Source organism: Antennarius striatus, chromosome 18, assembly GCF_040054535.1.
Source record: "Antennarius striatus isolate MH-2024 chromosome 18, ASM4005453v1, whole genome shotgun sequence".
NCBI classification, from domain to species: domain Eukaryota; kingdom Metazoa; phylum Chordata; class Actinopteri; order Lophiiformes; family Antennariidae; genus Antennarius; species Antennarius striatus.
In genome coordinates, this window is record NC_090793.1 from 18,811,961 (window position 1) to 18,826,415 (window position 14,455).

The 14,455-nt window shown below is 43.9% G+C and overlaps 1 protein-coding gene across 1 annotated transcript; it reads right to left on the bottom strand.

Moving 5' to 3' along the window:
* Nucleotides 1–1,020: 1,020 nt before the first annotated feature.
* On the bottom strand, nt 1,021–6,578 carry LOC137612167 (vang-like protein 2). The gene is made up of 7 exons (XM_068340556.1): nt 6,249–6,578; nt 5,988–6,111; nt 4,906–5,513; nt 4,276–4,409; nt 3,993–4,128; nt 3,642–3,885; nt 1,021–3,169 (listed from the first exon to the last, which is right to left on the bottom strand). Exons 1-7 carry the CDS (start codon nt 6,317–6,319, stop codon nt 2,909–2,911), a joined length of 1,578 nt encoding a protein of 525 aa, XP_068196657.1. The 5' UTR covers nt 6,320–6,578; the 3' UTR covers nt 1,021–2,908.
* Between the last annotated feature and the right edge of the window lie 7,877 nt (nt 6,579–14,455).

The window sequence follows — 14,455 nt, forward strand, 5'->3', positions numbered from 1 at the left end:
TGCTTGAGAAGTTAAGATATGTCAACAGACAAGTAGGTCAAGTAGGTTCCTGGAGTCGTTGTGAAAAGCCTGCAGAAGGCAGTCACCATAACACAGGTTGATCTGAATCTGTTGTATTTCCAGTTATGTTTGAGATCACAGATCTAGAAAATATGTTTCTACCCCCAAAAACATCTGACTGTTATCTGCAGGAAATGACATGATTTCTTCAGACATGAAAGAATGTTGTTCAACTGACTGTCTGACTGCTCAACCTGAATAATTACGTTTAAAGCCTGACTGTCTTCTGCCTCAAGCAATTAAAATACCTGTTGAGTGTTTCCATTATTTTATTTTATTTTTTTCAAAACAGATAGATCATTTGCAGTAATCAAGAATAGGCAGCCTATCATTTGTTATATTCTTGAAAAGTTTTTTTTATCCATTTTGAGCTTTTAGGATTGATTCTACTCTATTATTATACGTATTATTTTTTTTCCATGAAGTGTCATCTGACACAATGCAATGCAAAAGCTTTACTGCTTCTGGTTTTTACACAATAATAAGGGATAGAATATGGACAAGTTAGATTTTTACCTCACGTTGTTTGTCAGTTTTGTTGGATGAACTTGTGTTTCAAATCAACCAGAAAAGTGAAGAAACTTAAAAAGTAGACTTTCTAAAATGAACATGAAAGTAAAATTAATTGACCGCAAAAATCTAAATTAAACTAGGTGTTATTTATGATGAAATTCTGTTTTATAAAGACGTTAAACATTTCTTATGCTCTTGAAATCCAAGAATTATATCTAAAACTAAGTATAACTAAATAAAAGTATTAATTATTTACAATAAGCTATAAACAATATCTCTTAAAAAAACAATGCTCTGCTCCATAGTTCTGATGCAACTTTGAAAAGAATTAAAAAAGATTGAAGAATCTATCTAAAAGCGTCACAGACGGCCAAAAGCAGATGGTCTGTATGGTTAAACGAACCATCAGATTCACACCCGCCAAAATAAGAGTCAAGAGAAGACATGTTAGGAATAAATGGTTTAATAATGGAAAAAAGTCTTAACACACTATACAAGCTACGGTAACCAAAAGAAAGGAAAATACTAGTCAAGTCTACAAAATTTTTTTACAAGTCATTCGTTTCTCAGAAGTAAAAACATTCGGAAAAATTGCTTCATCATAACTTAGGCACCTTCAAAATGACAGAAGAAAAAAGCTATTATAAAAAAGGTTTTGGAGCCTGAAATGACTCAAGCATGCATTTAAAAAAAAAAGAAAGAAAAAGCTCTGCATTCTGGTCACTCAGATGAAACGCTGCACCTGTCGGGGTCTGGGATTTGGATCGACCAGTCATTCGTGTCGCAGTTTCGAGTCACGACCTGGACTCGAAGCAGCAGGAGTCAGCGTGGGGACAGATGAGGACCTGCTGCTCGTCCACATCTGGAGTAAGGCTGGGGTTGTTTCAGCTCGTGGCAGAAGGCGAGGCGGTGATTTGCTACTGCTGCAGAGACGACTTACAATCACAGGTCTGTCAGGGATTTTTGCTAAGATGCATAAAAACTAGTTTTATTACAGCTGCCTGTTCCAGACTGAAAGAGCAAACCGCCGTTCTGTTCACACTCAGTACGGACATCTGATCCGTATCGGATTCCCAAGCCAATGGCATGTCAAGGGTGAGAAAATAAAAAAAATTGCAGTTACATTCCCACCCTCCCATAGTTCTAATGATTCGTTCCAAACCAGATTTTTTTTTTGTCAGTCGTCTTCTGACCGCCTCCGTTCTCTACAGTCGTTACGCTCGATGTCGGCATCGATAAAGGTTGAAAGTGTTTGAACAGCGAGAGGAAAAACAGAAATATGTGTATGACTTAATCCTTGACAATCCCGCGATGATGCATTATTATAAAAGTGTGATGAGACAAACTCTGCATGTGGATATCACATGAATCAACAAATACGCCAGAATGACATGTTCCGTTTTTCTTTTGCATGGCTTTAAATTTCAAAAGATTTTTCTCATTCTCAAGAAATCCCATAAATAAAAACAAAAGCAATTTGCTTGACCATAATTAAAAAAAGTATTATCTTTGTATTCAAAGTGTGATCATATTGCTGCTCCTTCATTACCATGAATTAACTAGTAACACAACTCACTAGTTTAGACTGAAGCTTTATGGGATTTGATGACAATAAGATCAGCTGGCTACAATTTGGATATTAATAGCAGGTGAAAAATGTATGAAATGAATATTAAAAGAGGTCAGTGCACAATAAAACTAAAGCTGCACATTTGGACGTCATGAACCAACAGATTGTGGGGAAGCAACAACTTCAGAATGCACATCCATTTTCCTCTCCAGTCACGTAAAAAAGACATTTTTGGCCTTAAGGCTACGATGAAACCGTGTGTTAAACTCAACGTACATGATGCTACATTCTGTAAGTGAAAAAAAAATAAAATAAAAAAGGTCACACTCTTCAGTATAAAAACAGTTCTCCTCGTCTGAAACACGTCTGCACACTGACAGGGAACCAGAAGGCAGTGGTAGCCGGAGCCGAGCTCCATTTGCTCTGCTTTAAGACGCCGGGAAGTGACGGGTGTGATGTCATCTTCCTCATCTGATGCTCGTGCACAGAAAAAATTAGTCCAGTGGTTACAGCAACAAGAAACGGTCCCCTCGACGTGTTTCTACAGCATTTTTGTAGAGAATCAACACAAAAAAGGCCGCTGTTAGATCCCAGGTTCAGATCATCGATGAACCAATTACAATTTGATATCATAAAACAGGAAGGAGGGATTCACAGCCTCCTCTCCTTGAGTATTTGTCACAGACAGAGGTTATGATTGGATGAGATTGGATCACATGACCACGATGCGTCCCGCTGAAACAGTAATCCAGCGTGGTGGCGGTTTCACACGGACGTCTCTGACTGCAGCCTCATGACAAACTTGTGGCTCTTCGGGTCGATGAACTCCTCGCCGAGCCGCAGGAAGGGCAGTGGCGTCACCATGACGACCAGGGAGAAGTCCAGGCGCCGCAGGGAGAACACCAGACCCTGACGCAGGGCCGAGGTCACTGGCTCCTCGCTCACCAGAGTCCACTGGCGCCCCCTGCCGCTCTGCTGCTGGTACTGCATGGTGGGGCCTGGAGAGAGGTAGCGCTCCAGAAAAGCCTACCAGGAAGAAAAAAGGAGGTTAGTCCTGCTTAAATAAGGACTATTAAAAAGTCAGTCATACATATATATGTATATGGTTAACGCACAGCAGGTCTTAGAAACTATAGATATCATACAGTGTAATCCTGCTTGGTATGTTAGATCTTAAATTAAGACTATAGAAATGAGTCCAAGATCATTTAGAGGAACCTGCAGCTACAAAAAAATTAAATCGCATTAAAGCATTTTTTAAAATATTTTTTATATTTATATTTACTAGCAAATTTATGAATATTTGTAATCTTTTTCCAGATGTTCCAATTTATTTAATTGTGCATTGGTAACAATGCATTTTTGGACTGCTATTGCTTTTTATTAAGATTTAAACTTTTAAATAATAAAAGAATATATTAATCGGTATTAAAACACCAGCTTAGAAACCCATCTGGCTGAGGAGCCACAGAGTTGAATTAGAAGGGGGTGAATTTACCTTTGGTGTCATGTTGTGTGTGATGCAGAACTGCAGGTGTGTGAGGATGCTCTCCATGCTGTGGAACGCCTGCTGCCGCGTGGTTCTCAGGTACTTCTGCATGGCTCGCGCCATCGGGGCGAAGATGGCCTGAGCTGCCTCCCGGGGGTCCATCACCTCCCTCGGGTGTTTCGGGGACGAGGCGACCTCGTCTTCGTGGAGACGCTTGATGTGTGTGAACGCCTCTTCCACTGCTACAACCAACCTGCAGGAAAGGTCGTAAGCATTATTTTGTGGATTTTCCTTCCCATAAATCACTTATTCCATTTTTCCTATGAGACGTGTTATTTGTGAAAGGTGTTTTCCTCCGACCTGGCTTTGCGTTTGCGGATCCTGCGGTCCATCTCGGCCTCCTCGTAGTAGAACTCATTGTGGGAGTTGTCTCTCCTGCGGGCAGCGGCTGCTATCATGGCCCGGGACTGGCCTGTGGAGTTGTTAGTGGTGTTTTCTACAAGGTGACACACACAGAAGGAAGCGTTAAAATATTTAAAACATGTTCTTATTATGAGAAAAGACAGAATAATTAGTGCAGCATCAGGAAAGAGTATTAACATTAAACGAGGATGAAGACTCAGGCGTGTGAGGCTACACCTACCATCCAGGGAGTAAACCTTGAAGCCGGTCATCTTCTTGGACAGGATGGACTTGGGCAGGTTGAGCAGTGCGGGGTTGTAGACGGGGAAGTCGCTGTAATAACGGTCCAACAACCAGACGGCCGCCCTCTGGATGCTAAAACATAGCATCAGTCGTCAGTCAGTACAGGTGGAACACCAGCGGGACAGAGGTACACCCGACACACAGTCAGAGACACCAAGGTGCTGCTTATGGGGCCTCAACCAGGTCGGATTAATGTCATGTAGTCTTTATTAACTTAAAAAATGTTTGTATGACCAAATTTACATGCAAATTTACATGTAAACGAGAGATATGTGACCAAAAAAACTGTTTTAATTCATTAAAAAGGGTAAACTGCATTTTGAAAAATCTAAAATTACATTTAAATATAATGTAAAATAAAATAAATTTTAAAAAATTAATATAAGCATATAAGAATATAAAAAATTATTTTCATTGGATGTAATGTACAACAGTAAAATCTGATACCAGCAGTCTTTTCTAAGCTGTGATCACGTTTAAATTCTACAAATTCTAAATTCTACCAGGTTTAAATAAACTCAGCTTTCATCGAGTCGGAGACCGATCCCGTCGGTCGTCCGTCGCTCACCTGAGGTGACCCACGTTGTAGAACCTACTGGCTCCGTCGGTGCTCCGCACCACTTTGAGGCAGAATGCCGGCTGCAGGTGTCGCACCTCCAGCAGCACCAGCGCCAGGTACTGGATGAAGAGCAGGGCGTCCACCAGCGAGGCGGCGTACTCCACGATCCCCCGGTAGTCCCGCTCCCGGGGCTCCAGCACGCGCACGCCGTAGAACAACCAATAGGACGCCACGAACAGGAAGACCAGCACCATCAGCAGGCAGCGGAAGACGAAGAAGCGCGGCAGCGTGGCGCGGGGGGGTCGCAGGAACAGCGCCCAGGAGGAGATGAGCAGGACCAGCAGCTTGAAGGCCAGAGACACGTAGAGGCCCTCGCACGGCGTCCCACAAGGCTCCAGGGCGTCCCGCCACAGGACCTGAGGCAGGATGAGGAAGGCTAACGGCGTGACCAGGGCGAAGAAGCTCAGGCAGCCCCCCAGCGCGGGGCCCACGAAGCGCTTGCATTCCAGCGGAGTGGAGTCCTCCAGATCTTTGGTGACGCGGGTCAGGTCCTCGTTGGAGATGCTGTGTTCGGAGGTGCCGGTGACCACCGTGGTGGTCTCGCCCCAGTTGTCATCCTGTCGCGGAGAGAAAAAGATTCATCTTAAGGATTCATTCCACCAAATATAAAACAAACTAAAGAGCAGTAACTAATGAACCGGAGGAGTCGAGACGTGTTTCTGACGTCTGTCGGTTCATTTTCCAGCAGGAAGTGACAAAATAAGGATGTTTAAGGATTTCTACAACATCAAAATAAAAATTGGAATTATTTCCGGAAACTTTTGAGGAGGTGTGGGTCCGAGAAGTTACAGAAAAATTTCTCTAGAGACCTCTTTAACCCTTTTGAATCCTTAAAAACAATTTTTTTAAAAACCCCGACGTCTTTCACTTTTTAAAACTTGTTATCGATAGTACAAATTACATTTAAGATCAATTCATATGCAAGACTTTTTCAGACCTTGTGATAACATATAAACTATGGAACACCAGAACAGGACTGACACCCCAGTGCCCAGAAGCCTCAGGCGGGGGCCGACAGAACAGCGACTGACCCGCTCGTCTCCCCGGGTCGACTCGGCGTCCAGCAGCGGCTCTCCTGGCGTCTGGATCGTCACCGATTTGTCCCCACGGCTGCTGCTGTCCCGGCTCTTGGAGCGATGGCGATCCCTCCGATCCCTGGATGGAGATCAGCACACACACACACACACACACACACACGTCAGGGTACCGCTATCGCTTCAACACACAGCAGCTCCCAGTTAAACCTCAAGCGGACCAGATGTCAGAGGTCATGTGGGCGGGGTCGTTCCCACCTGTGCTTGCGGGAGCTCCTGGAGTGGGACGACTTGTAGGAGTATCCCGAGTACTGCGACTCGTTGTCCATGTCTCGGGTTGGCGGTGAGCGGGCTGTACGAGCCCCGCCTCCTCCTCCTCCCCCCGCGCCGCGCCGCTCGCCGACCCCTCCCAGCTGGATCTTGCGCTCGGAGATGGACTTGGTGGAGAGAGTCAGGGGCAGTTTGAGCAGGTCAACTTTACTCCTGAGGGAATCTATCTTGGAGGCCGATGAGGAAGGAGGAGAAAACTTGAGGGGGGGGGTGGGGGTGGGACGCTACGGAGAAGGAGGGATGACGGGTGGGAGGGGATGGCGGGTGGGCGTGTGGCGAGGAGGGAGACCTGGGATCTGAAAGAGGCGGGACAAGAGACGGAGACGGTCAGACTCGTCTGAACGTCTTCAGGGTTCCAACAGAACCAAAGATCTCTGGAAATTTACTTTCATCATGTTTAATGGAAACCCTCTCGTTTTTCTGTTGCCCCGGTAACAAACCAGCCTTCCACGGGGTTCATCCCACTGTCACATGACTCTCCTGCAACACCGACATTTACATCCGTTCATCATTAAAGATGGTAAAAATAAATTCTGCTAGCAGGGGGAAACGAAACCAATCCAGTGTCTGACTGGAGGCTTCATGGTTCATGATCAGATAAAAAAATACAAGAAAGTAAAAAACATGTAAACCAGAAATGGACATTTTTGGAAATTTAAATAAAATCAAAGAAATAAGGATAATTAAATAATTACCAATTTATAAACGCATGACAAATCATGACCTTACAATAAGAACAACAGCAAACTGAATATTATTTTACAGCCAAGCTAATATTAGTTTGTCCACATAATGAGCTCAATGTATTCATTCATTATTGATCCGCTGGAAGTTCCTCCGAATCGTCTTGAGTGATCAGTTTGCTCTAAATTTAAATTAAATATCTTCATCTTGAGATAAAATTTGTGTTGCAACTATTTTTTTATTTTATTCTTGAGTGCTTTCACAATCATTTTCTAGACATTTTGAATAACCAAAAGACTACAAATGATCCGCTAAAAACTGCCAAGACATAATCTTTTAAAAAAGCTTTTCATAAATATATAAAACAGAGAAAAACAGAAAATCAACACCTTGTAACAGAACATTTGTGAATGGTTTTCTTTTAGAATGAAATGCTGACAAAATTAAAAACTGCTTGTTGTCTAAATAAAAAAATTGTTTCCAAAATTCCTAGAATAAAACTTTGCTGTGAGAAAATTGCACAATTTAGAAAACATACTGATAAAAAAGAGAGAAATTGGATCTGGTTTCAGACGAAGAATCAAGCAGTTTATTTTACCAACATAACGTAAAACGACCCTTTATAATAAGAGTCAATGAGCGGTGTGTGTGTGACCTCTGACCCCTGGCGATCCGTGAGCACACACTCCCCTCCTCAAACGGTCTCTATCCTCACATCACGTCTTCCGCGTCTCGGTTAATCATCACACGACCGTTTCTGCTCTTACCCAGAATCCCGCTCTGGCCGCCGCCAGCCCGGACACAATGGCGGCCATATTGGATTACAGTGTTTTCACAAAACTTGTTTGCCCTCCCACCCCCCAGTTGGCGTCTCACATTCCCTACCGCGTTCCCCCGTCCCCGGGGAAACAGGGCCTCGCTGCTGCCATGACGATGAAAGAGGGTGTTCAGCTGAAGGGGGGGGGGGGGGGCTGGAGGTTGACAGTAACCATAGTAACCTGACCTGACCTCACGCCGCCCTCTGCCAGTCTGTTCCCCCACGCTGTGCAGAAATTTTCAAAAATAAAGTATTGGCATGACGGACCGTCGTAGTCTGGAGTGACGCTCGCCTGCTTCTGATTGGCCCCTGGCGGGTCATGGACGGGCCCTCAGCTGGCATCGCTGTCTCACAGCGCCTGTTTCACTTAGAGCAACAATAAATATGAGAGCTCCTCCTCGACCACTAATAATAAATCAGACGTTAAGGATGAGGGATCCCTGAGAAATAACCTCAACAACACAGAACCACAAAACCCAAACAACCTGCAGCACTTCCTGCTGAATCATCAGAAGCTTTTAACGTCAGTAACGATAAAGCAACGAGAACCTTATGTCTAGTTTATCCTAAGATTGATCACAGGATAGAGGAGAATCTGGCCTAAACACAACATTAGAGACATTAAAAAACTACAGTCAGACATAAAAGTACATCTTCCTCAGATGGGATGTGTCAATAGATCAAAAATATTAAATTGTAGATTCAAGAGGAGGAACAAAATCATCTTGAGACAAATGCAACCTGAAGTGTTTTTATCTAATGATGCAGGTTTGGAAAAAAACGTGTCCTTCCAGACTGAGAGATGGTCAAAATAACAATCAGAGCTGAACACCGGCGTCACGGTGAAGCTAAAACCTCGTGAAAATAACAATTACAGCAACACCGTGAAAGATGATCTGTACCTAAAGGAAAAGCAGCGTTAAAACACTGTCAAAGTTTCCCAGACACACACACGTGTGTGTGTGTGTGTGTGTGTGTGTGTGTGTGTGTGTGTGTGTGTGTGTGTGTGACGTCTGTTCCAATAGCTGCAGCTGCATCAGCTCAACCTTTACGTGTCCTTAGAGACCGAATCCAGCAAACCACAGCAGACGACATCCTCACCAGCGACCGATGAACATGCAAACGTGTTTGCGAGAGTCAATACTGTAGTGATAACACGTGATTATTGATTAGACTGGTCATCGATCAACAGACAACTTGACATTGATGCATCAGTCTCAGCGGAAACGTGTTGAAGTCATGAAGTCAACCGGACACCACAAACCCACACCTGACCCCACTCCCACATAGTGACAGGCGTTTGGCGTGGAAGCGTGGATGAGACGAGGTGGCTCTCGTGAATGTCAAAAGAAAACAAAAGCTTGAATACAGCAAAGAAACTGGTTTGCCAGTTCTAGTGCAGCGTCAAATATCAAGAAGGGATGGAGTGACCTCAAATCTTTAGCGCTGTTGTATTTACCTCAGAGACGATGAGACAAATTCTGTACTCAAGTTCACGATTCGGTTTAGTCCTGAAGAGACAAACGACAACAGGATCCTGGAGGTTTTATTTATTGTAGATGCAGTTCTTCTACATTTAATTTCAGACCTTTTAAATTGTTTTATATCAACTTAACATGAACATCGATTAATTAATAATGATCGTTACTACTTGGTCGATTAAAAGCTTTGTCAAGTCTGATGAAATTGATCCAAACATCACAGTGAAAAGAACATCAGTGAAGCAAAGATCTCATTACAAACGGAAGAAGCGGAGTTCACACACGTTCAGAGAGAAGCCTTTGAGCTCTTAGAGGATTTTATATAAAAAAACTTTTGGAGATTTGGGAAAAATGCATCACAAAATCTACCACTTAGGACCTCTAAAAGAGAGCTTTAGTCACTAGAATAGTCTGAACAACAGGTCAGAGGTCAAAGGCTGACACTTTTGGAGTTTTGTAGCTCCATTTTTTTGCCAAAGGAAGTCAAAGACCTTTCAAAGACTTTTTTCAAAGAATTTTTTTTGCCGATGCAGGATTAGCATCAAACCAGTACATGTGGTTGGTTTATCGCCTTTACCTGGTGCATTATGGGACTTTGACATGTCCTTCCTTCCTTCTGGGTAAACTTTTACTTCAATAGCGATTTAAAACAGACCCTGTCTGCTAATCGACTCAAGTCTGTCTGACAGTTGGTGGAAATAAGACCCAACACTTGATCTCCAGAGGTGTGGTCCAGCCTGCCAACGGATCCAGTTTCCTATTCATCCTGGTGTCCTGTAGCCGGTTTGGTGAACTTCACCATGACTCTTCACATCAGCAGCATTAAAGTTCAACTAACATATAAAAGTACAAAAGATCCACCAGAACACAGTTGGGTGTAAAAGCATCACCGGTCGGCGTTCAGGGCGTTTCTCTGGCATCTCCAAGCGAGCACACCGCCTCACTCCTCTTCACCCCTACTCACACTCACACAGCCATTGTTAACCCAACAGTGGTTTCATTCTTCAGGGGTTTAAGATAAATGTACAGCTGCTTCACTTCTCACAGTCCTGACTGCAAGAGAGAATCTGGAAAAGAGAAAGGAACCCGGTTTTCACCCCATCCCGACCTGAATCTAAAGCCACCAACAGGTCGGCTGATGATCTGTGGAGGAGAGGTCCAGGATTAAAGTTATGATGCTGAACTAAAGGGAGTATAAAGGGTTTCATACCATCAACTGACTGTAAAAACAAAGAAAAGCTAAGCTACCTGCCAAACGGAGGCTTTACGTTTTCTAGGTGTAGGACAAACAGATGATACAACAGGACCAAAACGGAACCATGGAGACTGATAACCAATATTTGGAATGCTTGTGCTAAAATTTAAAATTGTATTAGAAAAATTGAGATCATAATGAAGATTGCCCTGACTAACAGCAGTTCTATCAATTTATCTTCAGCTCTTTTACAGTTCTAACGCTTTATATCTAAGAGACAAACTTTTTCTTGGTTACTTTGCAGATCCGGATCATTAAATAAACATTAGTTGTTCTTATAGTCACGTCTCCGCAAGAGTTAACCTGTTCATAAGCAATGAATATATTCATTAAAGAATACATTCTAATGAATCAAAGTCTTTATCAGGTAGGTTTCAGTTTTAACTTTAGCTCTACATGATGTGCAGAACTCTGAACAGCTGTTCGCCAACAAGACGATGATATTGAAGACGCTTCAAGCTCCTTCAAACCACCAATTACTGGAAGTCTAATAAAAGCAACGCAGGAATGTAGTTGTAAAGAGCAGCACCGAGCTTCACACAGCAGAGTGGGGGCTTCTTTTAAGAGACACCAATCCCAAAGGAAAAAGGAAATCAGGTTGTGTTGAATCACGTGAAGGAGGCGGGTTCAGCTGTCCGGGCCGAGCCGCCTCTGAAGCGCCAATCAACGGACGTTTGAGGCCTGATGTAGCAACTGTGAAAATAAGTGTGCACGGCAAGGGTCCGGTGGGGGGAGAGGCTCCTGACTGTAGTGGGGACCCCCCCCCACACACACACACACAGACTGACCACCACACATGACAACATCCAAACAGGAGCAAGAAACAAGACGTCTGCAACGAAGGCCACGTCCAACAGACCTGAGCAGGTGTGTGTGTGTGTGTGTGTGTGTGTGTGTGTGAGTGTGTGTGTGTGTGAGTGTGTGACTGGGACTGGGCTACACTCAGGGCTCCCTTTCAAAGGGGTTCCTGCATTCTGGCGGCCCTCGTATCCAAACAAGGAATTAAAGAGGCAGGATGTGGCTCATTGAGCTGAGATCACATAGATGTGGTTCAGGGGGGGTGGTGGTGGTGGGGGGGGGGCACGACATTTAGTCATGAAACCAGGAAGAGAAACTCTTTAAAGACTCAGTTAAATATTAGTAGTAGTAAATTACCCCATTATTGCCGCCTCCAGGCACAAATAGTGCGGATCTGATGCCCTGGACTAAAAGCAGGTCCATCATAACGTTCCACAATTTAATTATCGAGTATCAAAGTTTAAAAATGACAACAGGAAACACGACATTTATTTCTGTGTAATGAAAACAATCCAAACACCGACGGCATCGCTCCACTGAAGACAATGGAGATGTTAAAGTTCGCACTGGAGATGAAAAAATTAGTTTTAAAACTGTTTTTCATATTTTCTTTGATGATTCTTATGCATTGTTTCCAAGAAATTAAAATGTCATTTTACATTTCTGTTTTCTATTTCTAGCATCAACCAGTCTCAGTTGAAAAGTTGTTTTAAGCTTTTAACCTGAAGTACATCTAAAGTCACAAATATTGGTGGTGCTTTGGGGGGGCTAGGGGGGCATCACAACAAACAAACAGGCCATGAACACACAAGTCAGCAGGACAATGGAAAGTTTCATGGAAATTTACAAAAACCAATTCCATGATTTTAGTTATTTACCACAAATAAATGATTTCCCTCTTCCAGCCTGTTGAATTGAGGACGGCAAAAAAAAATTTGTCAAAGAAATCTAAAATATTTGTGGGAATATTAAGAGGGAAAATGTGAAATAACTTGTTTTCTAATAGTTTCTCATTTAATGAATTTAATGACTCCATAAATAAGAGATTATGGAAGCATAAAAAGACAACTTTACACGTGTAAATTTAAAAAAAAAACCTTGAATGTAAATGTGTAAAGCTGTCCTGTTAAACACTCCACAGGGATGGTACTGATAATCTGTCTGCGTGGATGTTGAATAAACGTTTTAAAAGGTGTTTCTGTTCATATTTGATGTTATCACTGTGATATTAATGTCGTTCACTCCCATCCACTGGATCCATCTATAAGATCACTGGATCATCCCTCCGAATCAGTTTACAGTTATTTCCCACTATTTCTAAGGCTCCTCTTCCCTCTATAATAAAGCGTCTGAACGGCCCGTGGGTTGCGAGCCCCCTCCCCACACACCGGATCCGGGCCTAGCACCAACATCACACCGGTGCGTTTTGAATTCTAACGTTCAACTGCGTAAAACACCGCAGAGCGCGTTTGGAGGACCCGGGGGTGGGGGGTGGGGGGGGGGGGTCGACACGCGTGGATATTCGTCACGCACAAAGAGGCTACCGAGAGGCTAACTCACTTCAGAGCCGGTCACGGTGAGGGTGGGGTGCTGGGGGGTGGGGGCAGAAAGAGTTGTCTGACCTGGAAAATGAAAGGAGGGTGTTGTGGGAGGACAATGGGAGACTCCCAGGCCCCACGGATCGCATCCGAATCCACACCAAAAAAAAAAAAGAAGAGTCGCTCCGTTTCTCCACGCGTCCGCGCTCGTCTTAAATGAATGGACGCGTTCCGTTTCCCATCAGACCCTCCGCCAGGGACGACAACTCAAACCCTTCGGCCTGCATTCAGTCCGGACGCGACGATCCGCTCCACGCGCATCTTTCTCTGGATCATTCCAGTCCTCCAGAAACACCCATGAAAGGCAACCGCTCGTCGTTCCACACGGTTAAAATCTCGCCCCGGAGCTACGTGGCCGCCGTGGGGGGCAACAACAGGACCGACGAGGGTCCGAAACTTCCCTGCGATTTCAAAAAAAGGCGACCATCGCGTCCTTTCCACTATTGTTTGGTCGAACGCGGAGATCTCCGGCGCAACAACCCTCCGCGCTCTCCTGCGCGTCACGGCCGCGCAACCCCACGCGTCACGACGCGCAGCGCTTCAATAGACTTTACGCAGGAAAAAAAAAGTCACTTACTGAATCCAGATCGTCCATTCAGGTATTTTCTCACTTTCCACTTTTCTTTCCCACTCAGCCGTGGAATCGTGGGCCCCGCCTCCGCTGCGCTTTGGCCCCTCCTCCTCCCTCCCGGGGGGGACCGGGCCTGTGGAGCGGCGCGGCGTTCGGCCGCAGCGCGCAGACCGGCGCTCTGTTTGCGTGAGAGCGCACAGAGCGCTCTCACGCAAAACAAATTGATCTTCTATGGAGACGATCGTGGGAAAACCTTCCAGAACAACCGCCATCATCATCATCATCATCATCATCACCACACGTTAGAAATTGTCGCCTAACAACTTCTAATACACGTTTCAAACTCTAGGCCCAGGGGCCAAATGTGGCCCGCCATATCATTTTATGTGGCCCCATAAAACGTCAGTGTCCAAAAATAGGTTATAAGTGTGCTTTGAAAAAAAAAAAACAACTACATTCCCACAATGCAGTACTTCAGCCCATTTTAACTTTGATTAAAATGTTTTGAACAAAGTTAATGCCGTAACTTCATGTTATTTTTCTTTTATTTATTGGATAGTTTGATCCTTGATTGACGTAGTTCTGTGGGTTTAATAACCTGACAAGTTAAAAGGATTGATGTTATATAACACAGCAACAAGCAAACATGTTTTCTGTGTAACTGTAATGTTTGGAACTCGAATGAGTAATAAATTCAGTTATTTCGCATTAAGGAGTAGTTACATTTATGTTACATTACATTTAGTTACATTTATTAGTTACATTTGGCCCTTTGAGGACAGCTATTATGACAGTGTGGCCCTCGGTGAAAATGAGTTTGACACCCCTGTTCTAAGACTAAAAAATTTAAATGTTTAATGTTTGAGACTTTTAATCATCATTCTGGGTTTTAAGTCTTCAATCAGAGAAAAACTCACTGAAAACTGATTTA